This window comes from Melanotaenia boesemani, chromosome 2, assembly GCF_017639745.1.
Source record: "Melanotaenia boesemani isolate fMelBoe1 chromosome 2, fMelBoe1.pri, whole genome shotgun sequence".
NCBI classification, from domain to species: Eukaryota; Metazoa; Chordata; class Actinopteri; order Atheriniformes; family Melanotaeniidae; genus Melanotaenia; species Melanotaenia boesemani.
In genome coordinates this window covers 25,480,323-25,500,355 of record NC_055683.1, presented here as the reverse complement: position 1 = coordinate 25,500,355, position 20,033 = coordinate 25,480,323, and the positions used below count along the sequence as shown (strand labels likewise).

The 20,033-nt window shown below is 37.1% G+C and overlaps 1 protein-coding gene across 2 annotated transcripts; it reads left to right on the top strand.

The window, feature by feature from the left end:
• The first annotated feature begins 2,353 nt into the window (after positions 1 to 2,353).
• On the top strand, positions 2,354 to 19,722 carry srl (sarcalumenin). Of its 2 annotated transcripts, XM_041996736.1 has the most exons (7): positions 2,354 to 2,414; positions 10,150 to 10,242; positions 11,673 to 11,768; positions 12,528 to 12,563; positions 15,811 to 15,927; positions 16,190 to 16,423; positions 16,533 to 19,722. In XM_041996736.1, the coding sequence occupies exons 1-7, from the start codon at positions 2,354 to 2,356 to the stop codon at positions 17,342 to 17,344; spliced, it is 1,449 nt and encodes a 482-aa protein (XP_041852670.1). In that variant the 3' UTR covers positions 17,345 to 19,722. The 2 variants fall into 2 exon arrangements, with proteins under 2 accessions (XP_041852670.1, XP_041852676.1); XM_041996742.1 differs by lacking the exon at positions 12,528 to 12,563.
• The last annotated feature ends 311 nt before the right edge of the window (positions 19,723 to 20,033 follow it).

Genomic DNA, 20,033 nt, shown 5'->3' with positions numbered 1-20,033 from the left:
TTATTTGTGGGACATCTCAACAAAATTCGTGAAATGAAAGTATGTCAATTACATTTTTGGGGATAACTGTGTGGAAGTCATCCAATGATTTGAGCATTTCAGTGTTAAATTGACTAAGAATGCAAGGATACCATGATCTTTGTATCATAATTTTAAAGATTTATACAATAGGAAACCTTTGTGCACAACAAACAAAAGTAAAACCAATTTTGAATTAAATCATTTCATGGACTCAGGAACAACATTTCCAACTGAGTTTAAAGATTAAAATATAAAAAAAAAACTATTCCCTTATGGTCTGATCTTATTTAAGAAAAAATTGAGAAGAAGCGTCTTGTGTTTTCACTTGGGATATTATGGAAGCTGAAATCTGAGTTAAAGAGGGGTGGTAGCATCTAGATTGTTATCGTTACCTATTCAGGTATGGGAGAGCATTATTGCACCTGCAATGAACTACTTGCATTTATATTAAATTGACATCAGTGCTTGACAACATCCATGCTGTATACAGATAATTGCACCTGTGTAAAGTAAATATGTAATTATACATGTTGAGGAATCCTGACAATAAAGATCTGATTGGTGCAGGCAGCTGAAATCCCATGGATGTTCTGTATTTTTATATACCATGAAAAAAAAGATAAAGTTTAGCAACATTTTCACACAATAGACAGTCAACTAATACTAGACTAACTTTAACCAGTTGGTTGAGTGGCAAGCGTGGGTGCATTAGTATACTTAAAGGAGGGGTCTCACCTCTTTAACTATTGCTGGAGCCCAAGCCTACTAGAGAGAAAGAGCTAAATTTTGGAATTGTTGTAACCAAATGAAAGTGTGAAAGAGTTCATATTTCATGGAAAAGTAATCCCTACTAATTGCAAACATTACAGAGAAGCAACATTTACACTGCTTTACTGCTGGGAGATTTACATACAAATTTAATTTGGAAGCTAAAATTTTAGAGAAAGTTAAAGTCCTTTTAAAAATTTAGGGAAAGTGTGACTTTTGTCTATGTAATTTCTGCTCCTTCCTATTGATTTATTCCCATTGATAACGTAGAGGTGCAAGTGATCAATAGGAATATGTGAAGAATGCATAATTATTGTCAGTCTACAGTTAATGTATATTTCTGTTTTCAGCCAATTTCCCTTTTGCCACTTAAATCTAATGGTTTTATAAAAATAAAGCCCAACGTTTATTATACCTTATAGTGTAAATGCCTACCCACATAAGCACATTAATCCTCCATTAATACATGAATTACATGTGCTGAGCATTAAACCATAAAAAGGATACCCTTTAATGCAGTTTCCAATTAACTGAAAAATAAATTTCTCTTCCTCACTGACCGCAGTGTATGTGCTGCTATTCTCCAATGCAGCACAACAGTAGAGTCAAACAAACAAAAGAGACATTTGGAAAAACTGTCTGTTTTAACTCACTGAAGCGTTTATGTTAACCTGGATTCATAAAAGCTAATCGAAGGCACAGATTCTCATACACAAATCATGTTTCCCCCAATTCCCCACTACACAAGAATCTCCTCAGGATTAAAGCATTTTTACATTCCAAGATGAACGTGCTGTAATGTTTTGACACGCTTCCCAAGTAATTTGGGATGGACATGGTTGGGTAAGAAACTCCTGCCATATTTGGGGATTAATTTACAGTTGAAATGTTGATTCCCGAGGAATTGTGCAATTTTGTTCGCTACTCTGTGTCTGCCTGAGTGTGATAAAGCAGTAATCCGCCTAGCATTCAGCTGTGTGAGGGATTCTAAGCTGACTCAGGGGTCTTCATGTTCCACACTTTCCTCGGTTCTTTCATTCCTGCTTCTCTACACATTCACACTTACCTTCACCAACATGGCAGCCAAGTGAGCACAGTGTCTTCCTTACAAAAAGGATTGTTTAAAAGTTCCCTTCAATAAAATTTTAAGCATATTTACCAACTTTACAGGTAGAGGTGGTAAAAACGTTACAGTCATCAGCAAGGGAAAGAAAACAACTGTTTAATAAGATTTTCCCTTTTAATCTGGTAAAATATGCAATTCTTGATTTGCTTTTAATATTAATTTAGGGGAGGTTCATATTCCTTTTTAGTCTACTTGACTTAAGTGAGCACACTTTTGTAACATACAGCCATGGATGTTGAGGACCTTTAAAAAGGAGAGCCAGCTGCTTGTACATGTAGACTGTCTATGGCACACTTCTTACACCTCGGGCACATAGATCTCAGCCTCTCCACCAGTTGGTCTTCTCTGTGCCCCGCCTCTTCTCTCTGCATGCACTTTAACCTTCCTGCCTTGGTATATATAGTCTGTGTGACTACCAGAGTTCTCCTGGCAGCCATCATGAAGGGTACAGTCTCAGTCTGCTGTTTCCTCACCCTGCTACTTTTGCAGGCCACAGCAGGTAAGACTCAGAAACATTTTGGTTAAATATACAGTTTTATAGGAGACATTCCTCTATATTCGCACTATATAAACATATACATGTTTGCATCTGAGTACTGCTGATGAATGAAAAAGTGATGCTGTGTTAGTTTAGAGGCTTGTTTAATTAATGTTTAAGATATGTTGTTTTGTCAGTTTTATCATACAAAGACCAAAGACTGTCCAGAGATCAGCAATGAGCCATCACATGGTTTAGCACCTGCCAAGGATAGACGGAAATGTTATCCTATTTTTTCTCCAGACTAGACTATTTAAAATCTGTCCTAGTTTACTGTTGAACAGCTGGCACCCATTAAAAGAGAGTCTCCTCTATTTAGTTATTTATATAAAATATTCTTTAAAACCTTTGATTTATTTTGTATGAACTGTCTTATCTTATGTTTTGGTTAGTTTCTGAGGGTGGGAAGTTCAGGAATATTCAAAGCTGTTCAGCCCCTACTGTGGCCTGACAGCATGTCAGCTGTCATAAAGCATGGCACCAGCTGATGGAAAGTCTTAGTCTAACCAAGGAGAGTAGAACAGCCACGTGCGAGCTTGAATGGACACTGAGTCTTTTCTGCATTTTCTGATATGGTCTCTTCATTTTTGTTCTTTAATTTGATTTATTGCAAGTAGAAAAATTGCTAATTGCAGGCTACATTTTCTCCCAGGATTACATCATAAACAACATAAATGAGCCACAATAAGTTTTATCTCATGGAGCTTACTTGAGTTGAATGTCATTGTGAATCGCTACTCTAGATAACCCACTCTTAAAACACAGACTGGTCTCTGGGTCTGCATTCGTGCAGTTATTGTTACCCTTGTCTGTCACCCCTGCCCGTCCTTGGGGTGGCGTTCAGCTCCGCCGTCCACAACCAGGCTTCCATATTCCAGCCTTCTGTCAGTTGTCTAAGATTGGAAAGCCTCCTGAAACCTAACACTGTCCACTACAGTTCCTACCTCCCTCTGTTCAACTCCCCCTCACCTCCCCTCCAGACTCCTCACCCCTCCCAGCTTCATGCTCCGCTTTAGATATGCTGCACAGCTGCTGTCACTCTGCACTGTCACAATCGCAATTTATTCCCAGCAGTTGGCCTTTTAGGGACATGCATTCTCCAGGCAGGAGGGGCTGGGCTGTGACTGCAGCTCACATTTTAAGACAGCCCTTCTGGATGCCCATGCAGGTGTCTTTTTTTTTGTTTGTTTTTGTTTTTTTGTTTTTTTGTTTGTTTTGTTTTTTTTTGGTACGTTAGTCTTTAAATTCACTGCATACCATGTAGTGTGTATTGAATTTTTGCTACAGGGTACACAACATTTTATTGATTTCCTGGGGGATGTGGAGACTGATGAGAATCATGAACTTCTTCCTATGATTGTGTGATTATTTATACTATTGAATGATCTGACCACTGTCAGGAACTTGAAGTTGCTAATTAATACTTGAACTGATAATCTCCCTTTAATCAATGTGGAATTGATTTATTATTGTTTAATCATAGCTTGTCTGACATTCCTGGGCTGTCCAAGTTCACTGGCCAAAAAAGAGGAGAAGCTTATAGATTCTCTTAATATTTTTTGATAAATCCAGCTGACAGCACAGTCTAAATGCTGACATCTTGAAACTATGAAATTTTACACAGAAATTTTTCATGACCAGTTAATTGCATCACTTTAACTGATAGCTAAACTTGTTACCATATGGTAGGAGGGTCATCTTGCTTACCTCTTTGTGTGATCAGACATTACTGGTCTTGCATTAGTCTGATCATTTTAGAGTTTTTTTTTACAGATAGGTAAGTCGACTGTCATAACATTAATTTTACATTAATGTGCACTTCTTAAATAACTTAAACTTATAAACCGTTAACTTGCATAAAATTGTCCACTTGGCTCCACAATGCTGTCTGGGTTTTATATGGGTTATAGATGCTATATGCTAGAAACCCCTTGCTGGTCATGTCATTGTGTAAGAGCCACCAATGTAACAAGTAAGAAGTGAAGCTAAATTCAGTGTCTAGTATTAAACTTTAACTGTGAACAGTACTTACAATGTATAAGAGCTACTATTTAAAAAAACAAAACAAAAAAAAAATACTGTTTTATCTTAAAAAGTAAATAGATATTAACAGTTTTGCTTCTTTCTGGTACAGATTAAATCTTTACTGGTGTGTTTATAGCTGTAGGTAATATTATCCATCCTCAGCACCCTAATAACACCTTTGGCCTCCTTACTTTGCGGAAGGGAGACACTGTAAGTAAAAGAAGTGTCCATGTGATTCCCACTAGTGGCATGTGGCATGTCTGGGACATCCCTACACTGGTTGTAGTAGAGGGGACACACCAGTCTAGCTTAAAAGCATTTCTATACCCTCCTCCTTCAGACTAGCCCCTGCAAGGGCACCTGACACCCGTTGCTGGCTCTCTAAGGGGAACAGGGATATAGGCATCAGATCAACACCTCAGCGTAAAGTGCCTTTGCCCTCATACTTTTCTTTGAGCTCAGAGGACTGAGGGAAAGTCATTGATATTTTATGTTTCTTTATTAAAAAGTAAAACTATACACACCACAGTTAGGTCTAGATATTGCCTTCCTGTCCAAATATAAATGTGCAGAAAAACAAATACTAAATTATACTTGTGATTAAGTTGACTTCATTGATACAAGGAATAGAGTTAAAGAAGACCCATTAAATGCTTTTTTTGTCATGAATTAATATGGTATTTAACACTTACGGATGTTGTCTTTACAGCAATATTCACTCGACTAGTCTGTAAATGCTAGTCTGCATATGACACTGTCAGCTCTATGTGGCGGGATGTCTCTAAGTCTCCAAACCGACTAACAGTCAAAACCTCAAAATAGGCAGCAGCCATTCTGCCTCCTCCTCTGTCCATCTTCTGACCCATTGTGGGGCTATTTCTGACATTGGGGGAGCACCGGCTTCACAAGCTGTACCACCTGTTGCTATCCGTGATGTCTTCTCACTAGAGCCTGCAAAAACTCTGCTCACACCTAATAACGAAACAAATCAGAGACATTCCCATTGGTTATATGATTATATGTTTATTGTCATTTATTATTTTTGTAAATGTGAAATGCACCATACTGCATATTGAATATATTTCCATTATGAGCAAGAATGAGCATTATGAGTTTTTATGTATTACATTAATGGGTTAATTAAAAATTAATCAAATCTTTTAAAATTTGAATGTAATCAGCGCCTTTTTCCAGAAGAACCCTTTGGGCCTATAAGAAAAGCTTCCTGCATCGCCCACTGCTCAATAGCAATCCTCTAACTGGAGGTTCCAGACCTGCTGCCCTCATCATATTGACTGTAATTGTATTTACTCTCACTGTGCTGCAAGCAGAACATGATCCTGAGATGTCACTAATAAAGACATACTAATATAAACAGTGTAAATGCACCAGTTCAGATGGATATTAGCAAGCATTCATGGGAACATTATTATAAATTAGAAGAGGAATATTTTTTTTATTTTTGTGCACCCTCTGACATTTGAGAGGGTGAACTCCAATCTACTATATTTATACAGATTCACACACGTAATTGCTGATTATCAGCGTTTTTGATGACTGAACAGCTACCAAATGTGATCTAGAGTTAAAGCATGGCTTTGCTACATAAAGGCAATGTTATCAGCAACATTCCTACATGATGCGCCCATGCCTTAAGTATGTTTCTCCAAACTGTGGGTTGTGTGGCAACAAGCTCAGTAAGGATGCAGGCTCAAAACACAGATGTCCAGGGTTCAGCTCCCCTGGCGCCTGCAGGGTTAATTTTGAGCTCTGATGCAAGACCCGCCATCCTTTGGCAACATTACCTCTCTGATCTTTTACAGAGCCCTGATTCACAGCCTCCATCAGGGATTGACTGAATTGGAAGGTGTTAACAAGTTCACAGCAGTTAGGCCCACTCAAGAGGCTAGTGTTAAAAGATGTGCCTCTTCTGAGTGTTGAGGCAAGTTGCAGAAGGTTGAGTAAGCTTTGAGTGCTGCAGTTGGGATCTGCAAAAAAAAACAAAACAATTCAACCTGTAAGTTTAATTACGCCTCACTGTCTTCAGAGAGGTGAATTCTCACATACACAAACCCTCCCTGTTTCTCATTGGGTAAAAGCTTTCTTCAAAATCTTCAACCAGTTTTCTGAGATTATTTTAATCTTTCCCTGTTAGTCAGTTTAACATAGAGCCAAACTGGGAAATTCCACATATTGAAGATTAAAATTTTTTGCCATTGATTAGTGATGTATGACATCAATTACTGGCATTCCTAAAGGTCATGAGGCCAAAAGCAGCTCTGCTCATGTAGCAGTCATCTCAGTTGAATATGTCATGGCCCTCTTACTATATTAGATTAACTAAGAGAATCTCTGCTGTTTAGAAAGAAAAATCTTTTCTTTCCTTTACCTTCTTGACAATAAAAACAAACCATTTAGCCTGAGACATTCCCAAACATGCAGTCAGGTATGTTTATGTACAACATTTCTCAGGCCCACCTCTTATTCTGGACACTAACCGTTTTGTTTCTCTTGTTCTTGCATTGTATTGGTAACAACATTGCACAGGCTTATTTTTAGCAAGTTGACCTGGAGAGAATCAGCACTGATGCCTTGTTCCTTAACCAGCTGTGTGTCACTGCTGCAACACAGTAAAGGTGCAACTTTTGTGGCATTATTTAAGACCGGAATCACGTCATTTTCTTTTACAGTCTTTATGTTATCAAATAACAGTGCACATCCTGAAAAAGCTCCATTTGGAGTTTTCTGGTCCGATATGCTCTCAGTTATTTGATTGATGGCAAATGCTAGGTATTCTTTTCATATGAAAACATCTTTTTCAAGCTAAAACTATGTTATTAAAGGTTAATCCTTATTTTAAAAGAGTTTTTTATACTGGTTGTAAACAGTCATGGTTTTACTTGTCATTCAATGCCTGTAGGTTATGACCAAAGCGGTGCCATTCTGACTCTTGGCCAGAAACACAAGAAGTCATCATCCACGTGGCTGCTGGCTTTACTCTAGTTTGTGGTGTAGGATACCGCAGCAGTGCACCTCTGTGAGGGGGAGGCAGGCTGCTCACATTGATATGTTATGTATTATTTTGTACAGGGACCAAATCTAAACCACCGCCATAGTGTGAAAAGAGATTAAAGTTGTGTGACTTAAAGAAAATTGAAGTCATCTTCTGGTTTCTTGTCCTTCTCTTATACTGTTATTAGATATACTTATATCTATAAGAAAAACCTTCCCTGCAGTGAAAGAAGTGACTGAAACTGGCACATACTGTGGGTTGGACCTATTCCACACTATAAGAAACCTGACTGATGGGACACTATGTCCTGATAAAACTTTATATGCAATCTTTATTATTTTCTATCTTCCTTTTAGCCTTATTAGACAGGATACGGGAGGTTATCGTTGCTATCGGGCTTAAACCTCCAATGTCCAAAATTCGTGATTTTTATTTTCCTTCATAAATCGGTACTATGGGTCACCCTTTATGTCTGTCTGTAGTTTTACAAATATTTAACCAAAGATATATTATGTAAAACACATACCAAGTCTGATGACATTATATCCAATTATTACAAAAACCATACAGTTTTTTAAATTATTTTTTAAAAAACAGTTTTGGACATAGGAGGTTTGTGCCCGACAGCAGCGTTACGTGAGGTATAGAAATCTTCTACTTTTTAAATCTAATTTTAAGAACAAGTTGTAGATTAATTTTGAGCTACATTTATCTATTTCAGTGTAAGTAATTTGAATTTAACCGTTGACTGGCAGAATACATGCAACATGTTAAAAGTGAAAGAGGATTCAGATCATGCATACTTTTCTCTGTATGAATTACAGCTCAATATCACACCATCTGATGTATCATCTTTATTTTTCACTATAAATATCTTTAAAATTCTGCTCTAAGTGATGGTTTGAAAACTAAGACATGTAACCTTCCAGGACATAGAAGAGTAAGTCAAAGGACTTCCCAACAGCTCCTATATATATCTCATAACCGTAACAAGTTTGTCAGATACAGTGCTTTGTGGGAGGTGTCACAGGGTGCTTGTTCTAAGGCCTGGGCACACAAGGACAGGCCTCACAGGATGAAAAGATTGTGATTGGTGGGTAAATATAGATGAGGAAAAAAGAGGATTGCACATCATTGTCTCATGTATATTACTGAAGGGAACACTCAGTCCCGCTCTGAGTCCTCCTCTTTGTCAAACTGGGGAAGTCCCTATGTCTGTCAGATTCATCTTTGCTGTTGATATTAAGCCCGTGGTGATGCCAAACACACATTTTTGTCTGTTTATTTTCATCATTTGCTATCTAAATTAAGAACTGATTGTATAAACAGCTGTGATCTAAGTAATCCGAACCTCCTCTACGTCTTCCTCACACAAACGGCCGAAGCATCATAAGAAAAACTGTGTTCATGTTTAAATGAAAGATTAAATTAAACAGTGAAACATATATTCCTGAATGCAACCATTTCAACATGACTTATTAATATTTTACTGATAATTTGTTTAATCCACCCCATAACCTGAGGTTGGAGGGTTAATCCCTGATATCTCCTGTACATATGTTGTCGTGTCATGGAAGAAGGCCTTACATCCCAAAATATTTGTTCTGTATGTGCAGGGCAAACATGTGAGCCTCCCTGGAAAGGGCACCAAATGTGTGTACCTTCCTTTTACATAGAGAACAACCCAAAAATGAAACAATATAGGACTAGATTTTAACCTCATCTTCAAAACTTTAGTAAAATATAATTGTTTTGTGTGTTTATAAAGCTTAGATTCAAATACTTCTGGCCTCACTCAAAAGTCATACAGATGGATTGCTTCAGTAAGGAGAACCCTGGTGTCCTAGGCTCAAAGCTGTCATGCTCAACATACAAATATAATGCTCTCAGAATAAAGATGATGGAGTGTTATTTTTTTCCTTTTTTTTTCTTATGGTCTGTGTTCAGGTTGTAAAGTATCACATGGCAAGCAGCAGTAGATGTACTGGAGGCTCGGTTTACAAAGTCTTGATGATGAAAAAAATCAAATATCTGCTTTGAAACTGATGTCACCGAGCGTTTGTCTTTCTGTCGAACCTAAACTCCCCACTCTGGCAATATAGCACAAAAACAAGACATACATTTTGAATTTAGCATAACTGGAACTTCATAATTAAATTGTTTCTGCATTGTTTTGAAACAACTTGTAGCACCCTGGTCCTATACATTCATTTTTTTCAGATCTGTGAAGATTTAGTCAGAAAGATTTGTCCAGCTTTTTGGCTCAACCAAGTACTGAAGAAGCTGTGTGCACTTATGCCCAAGATGATATTATGTGATGAAATCATGCACTTATGACCTAGTTGATATTGTTTGATGAAATCGTGATCCTGTATTTAAATAAAATGACTTAAAAAAAAAAAAAAAAAAAAAAAAAAATTATATGCACTGCACTAGCACTACATGACAGCACCTGGGTCCAACTGGACTCAAAAGCGGTCTGACTATCACTTAATTATGACGTCCCATCTTGTTTGAATTCATGCTTGTGTTGTTCTTCCTCTCAAATGTAAGTCGCTTTGGATAAAAGCGTCTGCTAAATGATTGTAGAATAGAATAGAATAGAATTTACACTCTGGTCTCTAACAAGGCTTAATTTCATTATTTTTGTTTTTACAGAAGAGGAAGATTATACATCCGTCCTCAGAGACAGATCTCACATTGATGAGACGCTGCGGCTTGCTACTGAGGAAAAAGCAGCAGATTATGCAGGTAAAAAGAAATGACCAATTATTATCATTTTATTTTAAAAAATGGTTGAACATTAACCATATGTGTTAACTCAGCGGATCATGTCAAGTAGTTGACTGCTGAAAAGCTTTCCTTAATATGGTTTTTCATTTGCACAAGTTCCTATTGAGGTATGTATTAAACCACAATATGCACTAGGGAGATGTCAGTCACAAACTTAACCTAATTTTCAACCTAAGATCTTTATTCTAAGCTCTGACTAAATATGAATAGTTTCACAGTGGACCTTGAAAATTTTGTGTACCTTTTTGAATAAAATTAAATTTGAAATAATATCCAAAGTAAACATTTAAAGTCCTAAAAATACATTTTTAAGAATACCAGTTAAACTAACAAGATCAAATAAATATCTTTGGCCATCTTTTCACTGAGGAAAAATAAATAATAATACATACGTGAACCTGTACATTAATTATATTATATTTATTTATGATTACTTTTAATACCCAGCAATGTGGGAACATTTTTTTTTTATTTTATTTTGTTATTTTGTTTACTTTTTAATCTTCAATGCTTTGTTTTTATTACTCATTTACTTTTCTGTATTTTTAGTGTAATTACTTTGTGTGGTTAGTTTTAATAATGTCTTATTTTTGGTAAAGCACTTCGTTTACTTGAAGGTTGTTGGAAAGGGCTATATAAACAAAGTTGTATTATTATTATTATTATTATTATTATTATCATGGTTAATGGGGAGTGTGTGCAATGGTTTATTTATAGAACAGGAATCTACAAAAGTTATATCTTCACAACATGTCTGTGGAAGTGTACTATGGCTAGAAAAAAAAAAGATTTCAGGCAACCTATAAAATAAATAAAAAAAAAAAAAAATCTGTTCAGTCCACCATTAGAGGAACAGTGAACAATTACTGGCAGGGCTACTCTGACATTTGCTCTACTATTTGGTAGAGCAAATGTTTCAGTGACTTTGTGATTAATTTTATTTAAACATGTAAAAAAAAAAAAAAAAAAAAAAAAAACCTGCCCAAGCCATCTCTACCAATTGGTTTGGGTATGTAATACCAAAAGTAACTGTTTATTTCACTGCTTGTTGTCCAAGAGAAATAGAAAAAAATGCAAAGAAACATTTTTCTCTTGCTTTTCTCTGACTGTGAACTTTAAATGTTTTACAATGACTGCAGATTCATATGCTGTTGCAACTCAAGAATATCTATTATTGCATCATTTCACTTAATAAATGAATGACAGTTTTTTTATTAGTGTATTTGTTTTCTCCTCATTTAAGAATTAAAAAATTGCATTAAAGTATGTGTTATGTTAAAATGTTATTTTAGATTAAATGCTGAGTTGTTGGTCCCAAGTAGATGTTACTCATGCAACCATTCTTTTATATGCTTACATTTCTTTATGGTCTGTTCCTTGTCCTTCAGCGGCTCTAGAAAAGTTACGGAAGATCTACCATACGTCCATCAAGCCGATGGAACAGGCCTACAAGTATAATGAACTAAGGCAACATGAGATCTCAGGTATTACAGAAACATCGGTTTCATCTGTACTTGGTGTTGTGTGGATTTTTGTTGTTGTTGCTTTGATGACTGATTTTTTTATTTTTTTTAAAAAATTGCATCATCTTTACAGTCAACAAATACATAACAGTGGGATCTTGCATTTTTTCCCAATTCTGGGGGTTTCCAGGAAATTGCAGTTAAAGCGTAACAGGTAACTTTTAGAAATTATCTTTAGGCTCATTCATTTTGAAGCATCTTCCCATATCCTTCCACTTATTTTCCCACAAGACTTTAGTTTTAGCACTGTGCACCGTTTTTTTTTTACAGTCTCAGCACTCTGAGCTGCACACTGAACTTGCCAAAGACGAACTCTTCCTTTCCACAATGAAATAAAGCTCGCCCTCTTGTGGCTGTTCAGCTTTGACTTGCATGCAAACAAATTCAACTTTTAACACATCTCTGAATAAACATTTATTTATTTATTTATTCTTTGCATATATGAGAGTAAATTCATTTAATCATCTGACCACATTAGCACACCACCCATTTCTTTACAGACGAGTTTGACAACTTGTAGGTCAAATATGGGACCACAAATTCCAGCCATGGTCTCCCACTCATTCATGTACATTGATACTCTTCCCCTCCCTGTTGCTTGATACAAACCTCAGTCCTTCACCGAGCTCTCCTTCACCTCCTGTTCCCTTCACTTCTCTGTACTCCACCCTCTTCTGTCCTCCCCTCACCCCCATCCCTTCCACTACCCTCATCTAACAGCATACCCCGGACGAACCCTGGGGGACTCAGCCACAGGTGGGTGTGGGCAGGGCTTACCTGAGCATGGCACTGCCTGAAGTGCTAAGCCCCTTCCTTTCACCCTTCATTTTTATCATAAATGTGTTTTCTGTCAATGAAAAGTTTCAATCATGCTTCACTTTGGGTGACACCTAATAAACCACAACTAAAAACTATAACATCCTGGATTGGTTTGTCATTAAAGTGATCATGGGTGAAATTTTCAATCCACAGAAAGCTGTCAATTTGTACTTACTGGACATGAAAACATGACAAATGTAAAAAAAAAGAAGTTGTGGCTCAGACTTAATCAGACCATGAGATTGTTAGTGTTTAAAGAACATTTTTGCATAGTATTTACTAAGGGGATCATTATTATTTTGTGTAAATTAAAACTATGGAGGGGGTTGCATGTGCAGCTTTGGCTTCAGAGAAGGACACTCAGGTATGAGGAGAGACTGGTGGGAAAGGGTGGTCGGTGTTCAGCTAGGAGTGAAATCACTTTGTCACTTTTTCTTAACGGTTACTAGATTAAGGATGACAGTTTTTGTATTTACAATACTTCTCTTTTTTTCTTTACACTTTCATAATAATCATCTGTCAGATTCATTCATACTTTTAACCTCAAATCAGTAGCAACTGCAAATTACAAAAAAACAACAAAAAAACCAACAAAAAACAACAATGATTTTCATGTTTACTTTTATTGAATTACTTTCATTATGGACTAAAAATATTACATGTTAAGTCTCATCGACTTTATTTGAATGTATACATCCAGTTTAGCATTTCAGGCCTTTCTCAACTAATCTGTGAGATGATCATTTCAAAATAATGATTCTCAAAGAAATGTAGGAAGATATTTGCATATGTGTCCCTTTTCAGTGCAAAGTACCATTAAAGAACTCAATGAATTTAGAGGAATTTCCACGTGTAACAGGCCTAAGTTGGAAATTCGCAATCCTTCAGACAGCCCTGCATCAAGAAGTGTTATTTATGTATAGCTGATATAACCATGTGGTCAGGGGATTAATGAAAGAAACTTTTGACATGCATCACAATATAGTTACTTACACGATGCAACATTAAACTTTAGAATACAAAAGAGAAGCTTAACATTAACCTTGTTGAGAGGCAGTGTTGACTTCTCTGGGCTCAGAGGTATCTGGGATGGACCATCAATGAAAACCTGCACTGTGATCAGACTAGCCAGTATTCAAGAACTTTTTTGGGAAAAAAAAATAAATAAAAAGAGCCCATTTGATAAAACCAAAGACAAATAGGATAATCCTAACTTTAACCAACAAATCCAAAAGCTACAATTTGTTGGCATGGACTGTCATGGTTTATGGTTTTTGCTTCAGATTTTTATTCCTGTCCTAGCCTGTTCCTCAGTTGCTGTTCTTGGTTGTCTTTGAGTCTTGGTTATTTTGTTTCCTGCTTTATTTTGTGTATTTTGTGTATTACATTTATTTACTTCTTGTTCTCTATAAATCTGGTTCAATGTTGCTTCACCTGTTAAGTTAGCTCTCCTGAGTGGATTTATTACCCCTTTGGTTTTGTTTATTTTCTGCCCGATTGTTGGCGTCCTTTCCCCGGTATTGTTCCTTGGTCTGCATAGTTTTGGTTTCTGCTTTTGCTACTCTTGAGTTTCTTATTTATTTATCCTGCAGTTGTGTTGTTACACATCCACAATTAAACCTCATCTGCCACACTGGCCCAGCTCCTTCCTCTTCGCCCTGCATTGGAGTCCTCATCCTCCACCTATCCTGACATGGACTTGTTTTAGTGCTCCTGGGAGAACTCACTTACTCTTCTGTGTTGGCAGAATTATTGTAAAATATTTTATTTTAGAGCAACATGCAACTTCTTTTTGAGAGATATCCATGTATTTTTCAAACATGAAATGCAGGAAGGATGGGACAAAATAACAAATGGTATTTGACTTTTTTGGAAATCTATTGCAGTCCTGAAATGCAAAAATGGATCTTTATTCACAAAGTAAATGAAGTTGCTGAGAAAAAAATCTTGGTTAAATGGAGTCTGAAATTAGCTAAAAGTAAAAAAAAAATGTAATAACCAAGATTTCCATATGATCCCAACTTTTTCTGATTTGGAGTTATATAACAGAACTTGGTGCCCTACCACCCCTCACTACATCCACTTCCAACACACATGGCAGCTTGCTATGAGACATGCAGCTTGATCTGAAAGCATGGCCTTGTTGTGTTGTGAGATATGACTGCAGTATTTTGTTTCTTGCTACTGGCAGAATTAAAGCTTCCAAAAATTTTTTGTATTTGCTTTTTTTTTTTTAAAGTTGTACTGATTTTGCCTGTGTTCACTAGATTGGGAGTGACACTGTTATTTAGATTTGTGTTTTATTTCCATTAAATCGAAAACACCATTCTTGAAAAAGTTGGGACAATTTTTCAAATATCAGTAAAGAACTGAATGCAATGTTTTACAAACACTTTCAGCCCTCTAAACTATAATTAATATTATAGTATTAACACAAAATATTAAGTGCTGAAATAATCTGAAAATGTTATGTGTCACATTTAGAATTTTATTCAAGTAATATATTTTTACAAGGGTTTGCCAACTGGGTGTATCACCACTTCTTTAAACAGCCTTTAAACAGCCCCTCCCTAATAAAATGACATTTTCTGAATGGAAGGGATTGCAGCCCCAAAGCCAGTATGCAGCATATTGTCATTCAGAATGTTACTTTGCTGTCCTTTAGACAATGCACCAGGCTATAGGAACAGGTACATGTATTATAAGAGAGGTTTATAACTTCCTAAACTAATTTCTACCTTTAAAAATACCATTAGGTAGTTTTTCAGTTTTATTTAGTCTCATTTAAATGCACTTGGAAAAAAATAAGTTCTTTTAGTCCTTTCTTGATTGAGTATAAACTTATTTTTGAAGATATAGCAAGAAACTGTGTGATGAAATCCTCAAATTCTTTCAAATTGTCACATTAGAAATCATCATTAACATTACTGAATTGCACATTCACAAGTTTCTTTTCTTATTTACACTTCATACACTACCCAACCTTTTTAGAAAAAGACCCCCCAGCCCCCTTAAAAAAATAAAAAAAACAACAATTTCTGTTATAGGAAAAAGGATAACACACAAAAACTAAAGTTTATGCATTTTTTGTTATCATAGTAGTTTAATTTTCTTTTATTTTTTATATTCCTCTGTCATTCATTCAATCCTGCTGACATCAATGTTGTGTTGCACTGCCCACCAGATGGAGAAATTACCTCCAAGCCCATGGTGCTGTTCCTTGGACCCTGGAGCGTAGGAAAGTCCTCCATGATCAATTACCTCCTGGGCTTGCAAGACAGCCCCTACCAGCTCTACACAGGTATTATACTTGTTGTTCTTCTTCTTTTTGAAGTGGCAATAAATAATGCTGAAACCCTCTTCAGGATGGAGCAGCCTTAAATTTTGAGAGAGTTACAACAACTTATCAATAGTAAACAGGAATACAAGCCTCAGTTGAAGATATTTATAAGTTCCATAGAATGTTCACACCCCCCCTCTCTTATCTCTGATCAACACTTTTCCCACTTCTTTATACTTTACTTGCTAATCTATCCTTCTCTTACTGTGACTTTGTTTCATAGGAGCTGAGCCCACTACCTCTGAGTTTACTGTTATAATGCACGGGGAGAAGATTCGCTCTGTTGAGGGTATTGTTATGGCAGCAGACAGTTCTCGCTCCTTCTCGCCTCTGGAAAAGTTTGGGCAAAACTTCCTGGAAAAGCTGATAGGCATTGAGATGCCTCACAAGCTGCTAGAACGTGTAACATTTGTGGACACACCAGGAATCATTGAGAACCGGAAGCAACAGGAAAGAGGTGAAAGAGACTCGCCTTTGCTTTCCACCTAAACAGCTAAAACAAGTGCAATAACAACAGAGTGGAACTTAGTGTCTCTTTGTAACACCTTTCTTCTGCTTCCATCTAGGTTATCCTTTCAATGATGTTTGCCAATGGTTCATTGATCGAGCAGACCTGATCTTTGTGGTGTTTGACCCCACCAAGCTGGATGTTGGTCTAGAGCTGGAGATGCTCTTCCGACAGTTGAAAGGGCGCGAGTCACAGATCCGGATCATCCTCAACAAGGCTGACAACCTGGCCACCCAGGACTTAATGAGAGTCTATGGAGCACTCTTTTGGAGCTTAGCTCCCCTCATCAATGTAACTGAACCCCCTCGAGTCTATGTCAGCTCCTTCTGGCCATATGATTATGCACCTGATACCAGCCGTGAGCTCTTTAAGAGAGAGGAAATCTCTCTCCTGGAAGATCTTAACCAGGTGATTGAAAATCGTATGGAGAACAAAATTGCCTTCATTCGCCAGCATGGCATCCGCGTACGCATCCATGCCCTGCTAGTAGACCGCTACGTCCAGACCTTTAAAGAGAAAATGAGCTTCTTCAGTGACCCTGAACTAGTATTCCAAGAGATTGTGGATGAGCCAGACAAGTTCTATATTTTCAAATCCATCCTAGCCAAGACCAACGTCAGCAAATTTGACTTGCCCAACCGAGATGCTTACCGTGACTTCTTTGGCATCAACCCAATCACCAACTTCAAGCCCCTGTCAGCTCAGTGCTCCTACATTGGAAGCTGCCTGCTGGATAAGATTGAGAAGGCAATCACCAATGAGCTGCCCGCTCTTCTGAGCAGCATTAACTCAGGCAAGCAGCCGGGCCTGTCGTCCTGCGAGGCTACTGGCTGTGGTGAAAAGCCAAAGAATCGTTACCGAAAGAACTGAGGAACATCAAATAACTTGTGTTGAGGAAGTGGAGACAGAGGGGGTGAAGAGAATGGGTCTGGTGGAAACCAACTCTTCTTTTGTCAGAACACTTGTATTGTTGAGGAGACAGGAGACAAGATTAAAGCGTATTGTTTTTTTTTTTTCCTCAGGAGTGTAAGGGAAGGTGGATTAGGGGACTGTGAGAATGATGCAGGTAGTGGGAGGGAGGGCACTGATAAGGCAGCTTAAGGACACAAGTGCTGAACAAATGAGAACATGCCACTGATCACAGAGTTTTGTTAAAACACACACCCTCCTTTCTCCCTAGCACAACTACATTGGACTGTCTGGGACTGTGGGGTTGGGAAAATATTGATGTGAAGAACCAGTAAAATTAAATAATAAAAGGCAAATCGTGAGACTGAAACAGTCCAAAACCAGCTCCCTTGTATGTGAATAAAACAGGAAAAGTGGAAACACAAAACTGAGTTTTTACGTGAATTACGTGAATTGCATTGCAACGAATCATTTCCACAAGCTTCAGAAGTTGTTTTTGCAATAGTCATTTTGTGGGTGCTATACAAAGCTTTTGTGTTTAGCTGATCATCCAAACCTTTTCTTTGAAAATAGATTATCTTTGCATGTTAGTAACACATTCTATTTACCAGATGCATGTGTTGTTTTTTTTCTCTTTTTCTAACACAAACAAGTTAATTTCCTCTTACAATGTTTCTGAAACCTGAACCAGTCCTGCCGTGCAACAAATATGTCATTTTTTCTCTTAGTTTTGGTTGTTGACGGTTTGTGAAAAAGCAGAGGTCAGGGTTCATGGGTAGGAGTCTTCAGAGCAGAGAGGGTATGTTCATTCTGCTTCACTTCTTAACTGTTCTTACTGTGTTTTTTTGAGTCTATAAATTTGCCAGTCTTTGGCAAAAATTTAGTACTGTGTTAAGAGTTATTATTTCCTTCAATGATAAGCTAGCTAGCTTTTTTTTCTTAGCTGAGAGACCATAAAAAAGACACAGTGACTGATGTGCTTGAGTTATAGCTCTCATTATCCATTTATCCTACCATTTCTTCTGTGTGCTTGAAAGATTTTTATTGTTTTTTGTCTGTATACCTCTTCCAAATTAAACTGAACTGGATTGTGTAGGTGAACTGAAAAAAACTTTGGCATAAATTTGAAACATCCTCTGCAAGTTTGTGATGGTGGATCATTGTCACGGGGAATTTTAGAACTTGCAAACAGTGGGATGAAAGCAAGAGTAAACTGGAGGACTCGTGAGTTGACCCCTGACCTCTACAGAAGTAAGGCAACCCCAAATGCTGATCTTTCCCCAGTTCTGATAAAAACTGATACAAAGCTGCCAAAGCTCATGTAGCATACCTCAAAGAATTTCCAAGAAGTATAGCAAGAAAATTGCTTAAGTTATGTCATCAGCTTTGGGAATACACTTATCTGACAATGGACATTTTTCACAACTTCCAGAATACTTGTTTGAGTTTTTTATGTTTTAAAGGAACTGTGCATATATAACATAAATATGCAAGATTACAACAAGGCTAATTTACATCCCTAGTCCCACTGCAGGCCAATCCAATAAAATAACAATAGGAATAATAATGGAGGGAGATTAAGGTGCACAATACCAACATGAGTAATAATAAGGAAATAAGAACAAAATAAGAATGTTATAGATTCAAGACCAGAGGGAGTACCCCTGGAAACTGTCACTGTTAAGACTAGTTGTTCAGGTGTCTAATGTGTACATTTTGAGCTTTGGTTTTTGATTGGATAAATATGTAAGATTTAATATGATAAGATTAGATTTTAATGTGGTTTTAAAAATATATTGTTCTTCTTACAGAATTGGACTAACTCTCCAGTATTTGTGCTAGGATACACGATTAGCCTGGTCGCTGCCTCATATTTATTACGCAGACATTAATCAGAGGTTCGCATCCTCTCATCCTGTTCAGCAAGAAAACCATTGACTGCAATTCCCAAAATGCCAAAGAGTCCTCTAAACACCAAGCCCTAGTTAGTCAAAGAAAATGTTGATATTGAAACAAGAACTCCCCCAAAGCATGGACTTGATCCATGCACACTCATACACTTCTATGTCCCCCATGCCTTTCCCGCACTAACCCCTTCACTGCTTTCCCCATCTAAACTCCTAGGCATGATGAAGATAACTATAAAAGATAACACAAAAAAAGACTCTTTTTCATACATTTGAGTGTGTTCCACTGGGTGTGCATGTTTACACTGCAGATCCAGGGTATGCCCACAAGAAGGTGCTGTGTAAAAGAGTAAAGTATGGTAAAGGATACAGCTGCCTCAATAACAACATGGCAGAAGTTTTATAAAGGGGGCAAACACTTGGGATTCATGATACTGGAGGTGGTGGGTGGGTGGGTGGGGGGGGGCTTATAGTATATTATATAAGTGTCACTAAATGTGTCACTTAACTTTATTCACCTGTGATTTAGACATTGTATGAATGTGTGCCTGAATAAATTAGCTGCTTATTCACTTTTTTTTTTTTTTTTTTTTTTGCTTTGGTATGACATTTAAATTAAAATTGGCCAAGTCACTTAGAAGCTTGATGGATAAGAATAAAGGTTTCTGATGTACTGGGTTGATAAAACTTGTGGTTCTTCTGTTGAAATGATCCTAAGGCAGAGAGTCTGGTGTATGAAAAAT

What these genes read in the sequence shown, in the direction of transcription:
- srl (XM_041996736.1), top strand. Translation starts at nt 2,354, where the DNA reads ATGAAGGGTACAGTCTCAGTCTGCTGTTTCCTCACCCTGCTACTTTTG. An exon ending in AAGGCAACATGAGATCTCAG is followed by an intron (nt 11,769 to 12,527) that starts GTATTACAGAAA and finishes CTCATCTAACAG; the next exon opens with CATACCCCGGACGAACCCTG. An exon ending in CCTGGGGGACTCAGCCACAG is followed by an intron (nt 12,564 to 15,810) that starts GTGGGTGTGGGC and finishes ACTGCCCACCAG; the next exon opens with ATGGAGAAATTACCTCCAAG.